General features: G+C 38.1%; 1 protein-coding gene across 1 annotated transcript in view; it reads left to right on the top strand.

Annotated features, from left to right (window-relative positions):
- Positions 1-12,358, top strand: part of pkd1l2b (polycystic kidney disease 1 like 2b) — a 51,645-nt gene that overhangs the window by 26,480 nt on the left and 12,807 nt on the right. Inside the window, exons 16-26 of the mRNA XM_056265781.1 lie at positions 1,004-1,234; positions 1,951-2,052; positions 2,134-2,312; positions 4,375-4,521; positions 4,601-4,800; positions 6,774-7,009; positions 8,502-9,062; positions 9,153-9,255; positions 10,160-10,300; positions 10,381-10,566; positions 10,840-11,170. Coding sequence (XP_056121756.1) covers positions 1,004-1,234; positions 1,951-2,052; positions 2,134-2,312; positions 4,375-4,521; positions 4,601-4,800; positions 6,774-7,009; positions 8,502-9,062; positions 9,153-9,255; positions 10,160-10,300; positions 10,381-10,566; positions 10,840-11,170 — 2,417 coding nt within the window. The remainder of the gene's footprint in view (positions 1-1,003; positions 1,235-1,950; positions 2,053-2,133; positions 2,313-4,374; positions 4,522-4,600; positions 4,801-6,773; positions 7,010-8,501; positions 9,063-9,152; positions 9,256-10,159; positions 10,301-10,380; positions 10,567-10,839; positions 11,171-12,358) is intronic.

The following is a 12,358-nucleotide window of genomic DNA, read 5'->3' as shown; positions in this document are numbered from 1 at the left end:
TTATTCAAAACAATCTAAAAAAATCTAAGAAGCAAGGCAAGGCAAGGCAAGGCAAAGCAAGGCAAGGCAAGGCATTGAACTCACCCGACAGTGGTTACACAAACAATACTTAAGGAACAAGGCAAACATGAGGGCTTAAATACACAAGGCTAAATGACAAGACAAGGGACACCTATTAACATAATCAAGACAATTAACCAATGACAAGACAGGACACGTGGCAGGATCACAAGACTAGAACAGGGAATCACATGACAAGACATGACTGACATGAAACATGAACCAAAACAAGACATGACAACGGGAACGTGTCTCCCTTGTCTACTTGTGATCCGATCAACCAAAAAGCATCTTAAAGGGTTAGTTCACCCAAAAATGAAAATTAAGTCATTAATTACTCACCCCCATGCTGTACCAACCCCGTAAGACCTTCGTTCATCTTCGGAACACAAATGAAGATATTTTTGATTAAATCTGAGAGCTGGATCACTGCTACATAGGCTGCCTAAGGGAATGACACTTGACGGCCCAGAAAGTCATTAAAGAAAATGTTTAAATATTTCATGTGCCTACAGTGGCTCCACTATAAGTTTATCAAGCGACGAGAATACTTTTTGTGCGGAAAAACAAAACAAAAATAACGACTTTATTCGACTATTCCATTGCTTCCTTGTGGGCCTGAGACAAGAGTTCAAGAGATTTCCAGGACGCATGCGCGAGAACTGATGTTCTTCTTCTACTACACAGCGCGCGTCTTACAAGCAGAGGAAGACGCGCGCTTTGTAGTAGAAGAAGAAGGGTGAACTAACTCATTTTTGGGTGAACTAACCCTTTAATACCAGGTGTAAACAGGGCCTAAGTGAAGTCCAAATAAATAATGAATCAATGAAATATAAATGACGTTTGCTATCAGTCAATTTGCATCAGTCTATCAGTTAAAGACTAACAAGGCCTTAGCTGTCAAAGGTTTAGTTGTGAGATAACACTCTTCTTTATTCTTTAGGTTGGCCCTAAAACGACTGCAGAAGTTACTCAGTGCCTGTGTAACCATTTAACCTTTTTTGGGAACAGTTTCTTTGTCATGCCCAATACGGTAGATCCATCCAAGTCTGCTGAGCTTTTTTCCAACTTTGCGAATAACCCAGTGGTGGTGTGCTTTATCGGGTCTATCTTCTTAGCTTACATCCTGACCGCGGCATGGGCGCGCAGGAAGGACCTGCAGGACAAAGCCAAGGTCTGTCTAACTTTACTGCATCTATACTCTCTAGACCCTGGCCTAGCCAACCATGAATTCTTTGTTTTAACGTCATGCTGAAAAATAATTGATCCTATTTACTTTCTTAATCCTTTGAACCCTTATATGACAGTCATAAAAATCTTTTCTTTTTTTTATGGAACAGTTTATTGAAACTTTAAAAAAAAATCTAAAACAACAACAAAAAATACATGTTTTATTTTTTTTGTATCATATTTGATACAGGCTTTTATGCTTCATATGGAGCTCATACTCAAATAGGAAAAATAACACCTTATTTTTATTCAGAGGCCCATAATAAGCAACAAAATATGCAATTTTGGGGAATGGCTGATATTTATATGGCTTGAAATATAGATTATTAATTATTAATATATAAATAGGTATTTATAACAGTATAGCTACTGTTATTAAGTAAGTGATACTGTATATATCTTACATAACATGCATATACATATTAGTTATCACTCTATATCTCCCAATAATTATGTCTTAGTAAGATGATATTTAAATACTTAATTTTATGTAGTTTTTACTGGTGGGACAAAACATATAATGCAATTCAATACAATGATATTTTAGAGATGGACAAATAAATGTTCCTCAAAAGCCAATGGCTCATATTTGATACTCACATTTTAACATGATTTTTCTAAAAAATGATGTGATTATCTAAAAAGATATATTCTTTGAAGGTGAAGATTTCTGTGCTAGAGGACAATGATCCCTTCGCTGAGTACCGATACTTGCTGAAGATCAGCACTGGACATCGCATGGGAGCCTCCACTTCATCGCGGGTTAGTGCTTATTATCGTAAGCACTTTTTCAGGAATTCTGATCATATGTTGTTACATACCAACTCTGCATTGTCACTTCAGGTTATAGTGACTCTACAAGGTGCAGAGGGAGAATGTGAGCCCCATCACCTCACTGACCCCGATAAGCCAGTGTTTGAAAGGGGAGGAGTGGACCTGTTCTTACTGACCACTGCCTTCCCATTGGGAGAGTTGCAGAGCATCAGACTGTGGCATGACAACTCAGGAGATCATCCTGCTTGGTAAAATGGTGTTAAAAGAACAGTTCATCTAGTCCTACAGTCCACTCACCTTCACTGTTATTCCTAAAGGGGCAGACACACTACACTTTTCATTCAATTGACGAATGTGAATGCGGTAGAAAAGAAACACAAGCTCAAGCGGAGACATTTTTTCGCTGCTTTTCAAAGATCAAGTTGGAATTCTGCCCTGCGAATTTGTATCACGTGAAGACGTGTGACCAATAGAAGACTAATACGCCACTCCATGAACTTTTCTAGCTGAATTAAAAGAACGCAAACTTTAAATAAGCAAGACTGCAGTAAAGTGGAGTAGATTGCATATTGAAAAGTGAATTATGTTTTTTAGTGAGATGTCATTTTGCGACCATTGCAGTGTCCATAGAAATTCCGCAAGCTCAAAGTCTAGTGTGATCGCAGCTTAAAGTGTTAAATAAATAAAGTAAAAAAATAAATAGAAAGTATTTTTTGTCAAAGTGCTAACTAACTATAATGTTTTAAGACACATAATTGCATGTTAATTGCAATTCAATGAAAATTTATTATAGTTTACATTTATATTAAATGCAATTATCTGTACTTTTTTTTGACTCACTTAAGCAGGACTTAAGTACATCTTTATATGTAATTTCATAATCACGTATATTGTCTGAAATATGGTTAGTGCACTGCACAATGTACTGACAAGCATTTATGATAAACTAAAATTTACTTTAAAGTCCATGTAGTCAATAATTGTATCCCTTAAAACTAATCTTTGATCACTAAAATTACATATTTAAACGTTTTTTCCTTGAAAAAAAATCTTAATTTAAAAAATAAAGCAAAAAAAAAAATCCTTGAATATGCAAATTAGCCCGCCTCCACTCACTCACACCAGCTCAGAGATCCACTCGTTGACGTGATTGGTTACAAGGTAGTTTGTGACGTCAGGAACACCAGCGATTTTAAACCGCGTCTTTGGTTTACTGCAGTTTTTGAGAAGACACTACTCAGAAATGGTGCTGACTTATGAATTTGTATATGGTTTGTCTTAAAGCATATTAAAAACACCACATAGACATATAAACAACAGTAAACGCTTGATTTTAACCACAGGCGAACTTTAATGTAATTTCTATTAAAACCTGAATGTCATGTATTTAAATATTTGCAATTACACATTTGTAATGATGCAATTTAGTACATTTTAAATATATTATTATAACCTTAAAGTAATATTGAATAACACACAGCAGTAATAATTAAGTACTTTGCATGTGCTTTTGTATGTAATTTCAAACACATTAAAATAAGTGTATACTTCTTTAAATCACAACAATGATTTTAAATATTAAAGTACCTTAAAGTTAGCCTGGCTAAAACCAGACCATTCTCAGTTGTAACTGAGTTATGGTCTGGCAAAGCGTCATAGACAAATCATTTCCAGAGGGGCGTCACCAACGGACGTCGCGGATAGACCTAAAACCAATCAGAGCGATGAAGGAGATGACGTATGCAGAGCGGCGGAGAAACATCTCCGAGTGTTGTTCTTTGCTCGGTTTTTAACAAAAAGGAAACGTTCAAATCGCTTAAAACAGACGCGATAGCTGATTCGAACGAGTGATGTTCGACGGCGGCATCCATCTTTGTAATGTAGGCTACAAAATCTGCTTCAAAATCCCAGCGCTGGTGTCATCGTGTAAAGCCCGCCCCAACGTTTCTGATTGGTGCCTCGATTTCGACGGATTGGAAATGGGCTTGAATGAACTCTTTGCCAGACTAACTTTCAGAGCAAATCTAAATTTGCCGGAAGTTGTCTGGGTTTTCCCAGGCTACCTTAAAGTAAAACTTTTTATTTAACATTATTACAAATATTTTTTAAAGAGATAATCATGTAAGTAGACTCTCTTTAAGTGCAAGTGGCCTATAATTTCATTAAAACTTTATTATCTGCAAGTACAGTGTTTTTTTAACATACTTTTAAAATTTAAAGTGCGCTACAAGTGCACATTCATTACAATTAAGAGCACTTCTTTTTCCACCAAGGCCAGCATGTTTGAAAAATGTATTTTATATTTCTCAGGTATGTTAACTCAGTGATGGTTGAAGACCTGCAGACTGAGCAGAAGTGGCACTTCTTGTGCAGCGCGTGGCTGGCTGTTGATATAGATGATTGTACTGTTGAAAGAGTGTTTCCCGTTGCATCAGAGATGGACATGAAAGGCTTCAGGTGAGTTCACTATCTCGCCGTGCAGCTTTTCAAATAAGGATATTTGGAAATGCAACCAAAAGACTTTCTTTTTTTGCAGCAATTTATTCTTCATGAAGACAACAACAGACTTCTGTGATGGCCACATCTGGTACTCTGTGGTCAGTCGACCCCCCAGCAGTAACTTCACCCGTGTGCAGCGTGTCTCGTGCTGTTTCTCAGTGCTGCTCTGCTCCATGTTGACCAGTATCATGTTCTACGGGATTCCCACAGACCCCACTGAGCAGACAATGGATATGGGTATGATTCAAAAAGTACTTTATTTCAGTAGTCCACGTTAGACATTCTACAACTCAGCTAACATACATATAACAACATGTCTACTAACTCTCAGTAGAATGTCTAAAGTGAACTATTGAAATACTGTTACCGTAACATAATTACAGGTCCTTCTCAAAAAATTTGCATATTGTGATAAAGTTAATTATTTTCCATAATGTAATGATAAAAATTAAACTTTCATATATTTTAGATTCATTGCACACCAACTGAAATATTTCAGGTCTTTTATTGTTTTAATACTGATGATTTTGGCATACAGCTCATGAAAACCCCAAATTCCTGTCTAAAAAAATTAGCATATTTCATCCGACCAATAAAATAAGTGTTTTTAATACAAAAAAAAAAGTCAACCTTCAAATAATTATGTTCAGTTATGCACTCAATAGTAAATACTTGGTCGGGAATCCTTTTGCAGAAATGACTGCTTCAATGCGGCGTGGCATGGAGGCAATCAGCCTGTGGCACTGCTGAGGTGTTATGGAGGCCCAGGATGCTTCGATAGCGGCCTTAAGCTCATCCAGAGTGTTGGGTCTTGCGTCTCTCAACTTTCTCTTCACAATATCCCAAGATTATCTATGGGGTTCAGGTCAGGAGAGTTGGCAGGCCAATTGAGCACAGTAATACCATGGTCAGTAAACCATTTACCAGTGGTTTTGGCACTGTGAGCAGGTGCCAGGTCGTGCTGAAAAATGAAATCTTCATATCCATAAAGCTTTTCAGCAGATGGAAGCATGAAGTGCTCCAAAATCTCCTGATAGCTAGCTGCATTGACCCTGCCCTTGATAAAACACAGTGCACCAACACCAGCAGCTGACATGGCACCCCAGACCATCACTGACTGTGGGTACTTGACACTGGACTTCAGGCATTTTGGTATTTCCTTCTCCCCAGTCTTCCTCCAGACTCTGGCACCTTGATTTCCGAATGACATGCAAAACTGAGCAACAGTCCAGTGCTGCTTCTCTGTAGCCCAGGTCAGGCGCGCGCTTCTGCCGCTGTTTCTGGTTCAAAAGTGGCTTGACCTGGGGAATGCGGCACCTGTAGCCCATTTCCTGCACACGCCTCTGCACGGTGGCTCTGGATGTTTCTACTCCAGACTCAGTCCACTGCTTCCACAGGTCCCCCAAGGTCTGGAATTGGTCCTTCTCCACATTCTTCCTCAGGGTCCGGTCACCTCTTCTCGTTGTGCAGCGTTTTTTGCCACACTTTTTCCTTCCCACAGACTTCCCACTGAGGTGCCTTGATACAGCACTCTGGGAACAGCCTATTTGTTCAGAAATTTCTTTCTGTCTTACCCTCTTGCTTGAGGGTGTCAATGATGGCCTTCTGGACAGCAGTCAGGTCGGCAGTCTTACCCATGATTGCGGTTTTGAGTAATGAAACAGGCTGGGAGTTTTTAAAAGCCTCAGGAATCTTTTGTAGGTGTTTAGAGTTAATTAGTTGATTCAGATGATTAGGTTAATAGCTCGTTTAGAGACCCTTTTCATGATATGCTAATTTTTTGAGACAGGAATTTGGGGTTTTCATGAGCTGTATGCCAAAATCATCAGTATTAAAACAATAAAAGACCTGAAATATTTCAGTTGGTGTGCAATGAATCTAAAATATATGAAAGTTAAATTTTTATCATTACATTACGGAAAATAATGAACTTTATCACAATATGCTAATTTTTTTAGAAGGACCTGTATATAATAGTCTTAGTTGTGTTCAATGGCATGGAAATAAACTATTTATTAACTTCTAAATCCACTTTTTGTAAAGTCTATTCAAAGATTCACTTGTCTTGCCACAATACTATAATCGTGTCTTTGAATGTCCTTTTATATAATTTAAAAAGAAAAACATATAAATATTGAACATTTGAATTGATTGACAGCTCTAGTCAAAACTGATGTTTGGTGGGTGTTTGGATTCTCTTTTATCCAAAGGCCAGATTAAACTGACCTGGAGTCAGGTGAAGATTGGCATCCAGAGCTCCTTCATTGTGTTCCCCGTGAACCTACTAATTGTGGGAATCTTCAGACACTCACGTCCCCGAAAAAAGAAGACAAAGAAACAAAAGGCTCATAAGCAGCCTGAGCCTCCTCAGATGGAGAAAGAGATCCTGGATGAGACCTTCTCTCCACATGTTGAGAACAATTTAACAGTAGATTTCATTATCAATGTAAGTCCTCCATGTTTAATCAATTATTCACATTATTTTTGTTTAAACAAAAAGTACAGTATGTTTCAGCAATTCAGCTATAGTACTTAGTATATGCCATCAATACTATATTCATGTACCTACACTCTTAAAGGGATAGTTCACCCAAAAATTAAAATTCTGTCAGTAATTAGTTACTCACCCTGATGTTGTTCCAACCCCGTAAGACTTTCGTTCATCTTCGGAACACAACTTAAGATATTTTTGATTAAATCTGAGAGCTGGATCACTCCTCCATAGGCTTCTTAAGGGATCGAAACTGGCCGACCCAAAAGTTATGAAAGACATCGTTAAAATAGTCCGAGTGACTACAGTGGCTCTATCTTTAAGTTTATCAAGCGATGAGAATACTTTTTGTGCGCAAAAAACATACCGACTTTATTCAACTATTCATTTCCTTCTCTGTGGGCCTCGAGATTTCATGTAGTGATATTGCGCAACGCTTCTGTGTTGTACGTCACACGTAGGCTCACTATTGGCCGACGCTGTTCATGTGTGTGATGCGTGTGACTTACAACACAGAAGCTTTGCGCAGTTACACTACGTGAACTCACTCGAGGCCCACAGAGAAAGAAATGAATAGTTGAATAAAGTCGTTATTTTTGTTTGTTTTTTGCGCACAAAAAGTATTCTCGTCGCTTGATAAACTTAAAGATAGAGCCACTGTAGTCACTCGGACTATTTTAACGATGTCTTTCATAACTTTTGGGCCGGCAAGTTTCGATCCCTTAGAAGCCTATGGAGGAGTGATACAGCTCTCAGATTTAATCAGAAATATCTTAATTTGTGTTTCGAAGATGAACGAAAGTCTTACGGGGTTGGAACAACATCAGGGTGAGTAATACCATATATAAATAGTCTCTGGTAATACTGACAGAATTTTTATTTTTGGGTGAACTAACCCTTTAATACTAAGGTTCTTTATTGGCATTGATGGTTCCATGAAGAACCTTTAACATCTGGAACCTTTCCATTGCACAAAAGGTTCTTTATAGTGGAAAAGTTCTTTAGGTTAATAATGTTCTTCACAGAAAGAAAAAATGGTTCTTTTTAGAATTGTTTACTTAAAGGGGAACATTGGGGAACCGAAAATGGTTCTTCTATGGCATCGAAAACCCCCTTTTGGAACCTTTATTTTCAAGAGTGTACATACTCAATAAAAGTAATAAAAAAAAAAATCAATGACCTCAAACCAACATGGGTATATTGTTATTACTTGTTGTGTTTATTGCAGCAATATTTAGCCAAAATGTACATATTTTATAATTTTTCGGTAAGACTTTATTTTACACGACTTTATTCTTACATGTACTTGCTATAGTAATAACAGTAAATTAGGCATAATTACAACAAGAAACTAACCCTAATTACATGTAAGTATTATTAGTACTTAAATGTATTATTATACTGTAACAAGGACACCTTAAAATAAAGTGTAACTGTTTTTCATTAGGACATACAGAGAATCACATACTTGTTTGGAAATGCCATGAGATGCCCCGTCCTGAAAACACAGCAGAACCCTGATCAAGCAGACCTCAGCACTTTACTGTCAGAGCTGCAGAACCTCATCGAACAACAGCATTTCATACACAAAAACGAAACCTCCTCCGTTTTCTGGGCCTATAGCCATCATCTTTCCAGACAACTTGAAAACTTGGAGGGAGAAGTGAAGCTGCTGGGGCCTTCAGGCTTTTCTAGGCCTGGGTGCTACAGCCAGGTTTTACTCCAGATCCAGAGCATGAAGAAACTGCTGGAAAGTCTCTGTTCCTCCAGACCCCTCATTGAGCAGCGGACCCGTAGCTTGAGCCCCAAAAAAGACAGCGGCAGCAGGAAGGGTCTCCCATGGTGGTTTGTGTTTGTGGGTTGGCTTCTTGTTGCAGCCACAAGTGTGATATCAGGATACTTTACCATGTTGTATGGACTGAAATATGGAAAGGATCGCTCGATCAGTTGGATAATCACCATTGCGATGTCCTTCACTGAGAGCCTCTTCTTTACCCAGCCCATAAAAGTAAAGAGCTGCAGTCTAAATGCTATATATTTGTATTGTATTCACAGTTATGTTTTTTTGACTATGTTATTTGTGCGTTTCATTTGGCAGGTGTTTTGTTTGGCAATTTTCTTTGCATTGGTGGTGAAGAAAATCAGTTTTGAGGATGCAGAACTTGTTGACTCTTTAAGTAAGAAAACAACCACTTGCTCAGGTAATTGGAAATCAGGTATGCGGATCAAATAGCCAACCCTTGTGAAAAGAAATTAGCTTAATTGTGTTTAATATGCAGTTGTTGTCCTTCAAATCTTAAAGGGATAGTTCACCCAAAAATGTGAATTCTGTCATTAATCACTCGACCTCATGTTGTTCCAAACCCGTAAGACTTTCGTTCATCTTCAGAACACAAATGAAGATCTTGTTGATGAAATCTGAGAGCTTTCTGTCCCTCCATTGACAGCTACACAACTACCACTCTGACGCTTCATAAAGTTCATAAAGAGATCGTAAAACTAATTCATATGAATTGAGTGGATTAGTCAAAATTTTCTGAAGAGACTTAATCGCTCTTCATGATGAACAGATTGAATTTAGGCCTTTATTCACATTTAAACATTGATCAGCGGACATAAACAGAAGCTCAACCGAACCTGCTTGACGCAAGAGAATAATTCATAGGATAAGAAAATAAAACCTTTTTCTGAAGCTCAAACGGGCTGTGTAACACGAGAATGAACCTCAATGGTTCTCGCACGTCAAGCGAACATGCTTTTGGTCCGTTTACCACAACTTATGAGTGAGTTGAATGTTTATATGTGAGTTAAAGACTAAATTCAATCTGTTCATCATATAAAGCGATCTCTTCTCTTCAGAAAATTTGTAAAGTTGTAGATTTCTAAGTTTTGACAATAGTAATTATGAAATAATTTAATAATTATAATAATAATCTAATAATTATGAAATCCTCTTTTAAAGGATACTATTCCCGTAATAATACTATTTCTAAAAGTATGCTAAAGTGCACTTGTTTTTCATAGGGGGATGTCTCTCATATTATTTTTAAAGAGCCTAATCAGATCTTTGTGATTTGCTACTTTCAATCACGATCTCTTCAATAGATGGCCTCAATGGAGTGCGACTTGCTAAGAGGGATTGTACACACAGCTTCTATGAGCCTCCACCTTCCAGTGATATTGAAAAGATTAAGAGAAACATGGTCAAACAGCAGAAAGCACGGGCGCTCATCATGGAGATTTTAGGTAGGAAAAACAACTGTTCCCTTTCAGCCAATGACTATGTAAAAGAACGGTTGTGCACAGACCTGTATTTTCTTTTGCAGTTTTTCTGGGGTTCTTGTGGATGCTGCTCTTGGTGGCATATGGTCAGCGAGATGAAAATGGATTTCACCTCACACACCACATCCGGCAGAGCTTCAGCAATGGCATTTCAGACAGTATGAACCACAATGATGTGTTCTCCTGGGCTAATAGTGTACTTCTTAGTAACCTGTTTGGAAAATATCCAGGTAGTTCCAATATCTTGATTTGTCAAGAAAATCTCAGTGTACAACAATCGTCTTTAATTTGTATTTAAAGTAGTTCTGGGCCATCAGATCTTTAAAGACTCCTAACAGATTGGTTTTCTTAAAATCTTCTTCCCATTTTATAATATCAAAATAGTAGTGAAAAAAAATCTATCAGGAGGTTAGCGAGAGCTTTAGTTTAAACCCATTGAGCTCCAGTAAATAGCCACGTTATTGACTGATGTGTTTAATGCCTACTTAATTTTCATTTCCAAGGCTTTATAACGGATGGAAACTCAAAACTTGTTGGCGGTGCTCGTCTTCGTCAAGTTAGGGTGACGAGAGACTCTTGCATGATTGCTAAGTCCATGCGTCACGCTGTTCCCCACTGCAATGCCCCTTACTCTTGGGAAAATGAGGACATGGGCTCTTACGGTCCAGGCTGGGAAGAGTTTAATTTTGTAAATGGCTCTGAGGACACCGTCACAGCTTGGCAGTACCAAAGCCAGTCCACGCTCAAAGCAGTCCCCGTTTGGGGTATGATTGCACTTTATAGAGGAGGAGGCTATGTTATGGACCTCGGTTCTGACCGGCAAAACGCGAGCAGGTGAGTAATCGCATAAATACGACCTCAATTTTAGTTGGACCAAACAGAGTTGCTGCGTCTGAAATCGCATACTCTCTTAAGTAGGTACTTGTTTTAAATAAGTAAGTAAATCACGGCCAATAAAAAAGTATGTTCTATACACTGCCACGCCAAAAAAAGTTGCTGTTTGGATTTAAGCAAATGCTTAAGAGTCTATGATTAGATTATTATTGCAGTGATTATTATGTTTTTAGCATGTTATATGTTTGGCAAAAGTTCTTATAACCCTAACTGATGGAGTGTGTAGCTATTCATTCATTCATCATGGCCATATTCCAGGATGACAATGTCAAGATTCATCAGGCTCAAATTGTGAAAGAATGGTTGTGAGGAGCGTGAAGATTCATTTTCACACATGAATTGGCCCATCTGAGTCCAGAGCTTAACTTCATTGAAAGTCTTTGGAAAGTGCTGGAGGAGACTTTACTGAGTTCGCCTCTTGCATTTTCATTACAAGATCTTGACCAAAAACTGATGCAGCTCTTGATGGAAATAAATGTTGAGATGTTATTTCCATCAAGAGGTACATTCATTTTTGGTCAAGATCTTGTACTGACAAAGCAAGAGTCAATCCCTCTGTAAAGTCTTTTCCATTTCCAGCACATCCCAAAGAATACTAGGGGTGTGCCAAAAAATCGATTCACAGAAGAATCTAGATTCTCATTTGCAACGATTCAGAATCGATCTGAAATGTCCAAGAATCGATTTAATAAATAAATAAAATCAGCTGGCTGTTCGCCTCCATTTTTGTAACTATAGCCGATACGGGACGTCCGGACGTCATGCACGCAGCCGGTTTTTGAACGTGAGCGGCAAATCAAAGGAAGCAAATATGGATGCTTCTATGAAGCTTCTAAATATGATGCTTCTACATTCATTCTGCCGTGGCCGGCCGCCACACCTAAAATAATCCCGCCACGGCTGCAGCTTCTCAGTGAGGTCCGATATTAATGTGCATACTATTGTGTTATTGTTAAGCTAAAGGCATAAAAAACATTGTAAAGCACCATAAAGTGTTTGCACTATATTCCAAGACTTCTAAAGTCATTCAATAGCATAATTTGAGGTAAAAATGAATATTTAAGTCGTTAGTTAAAGTTAATAGAAACTCATCTCTCCTCAGTCATTCTCCATTCAGCATTCAAACAC

Source organism: Rhinichthys klamathensis, unplaced genomic scaffold (assembly GCF_029890125.1).
Source record: "Rhinichthys klamathensis goyatoka isolate OS25496 unplaced genomic scaffold, OSU_Roscu_1.1 h1tg000240l_1, whole genome shotgun sequence".
NCBI classification, from domain to species: Eukaryota; Metazoa; Chordata; class Actinopteri; order Cypriniformes; family Leuciscidae; genus Rhinichthys; species Rhinichthys klamathensis.
Note: the sequence above shows the minus strand (reverse complement) of the source record. Positions and strands in the feature narration are given on the sequence as shown.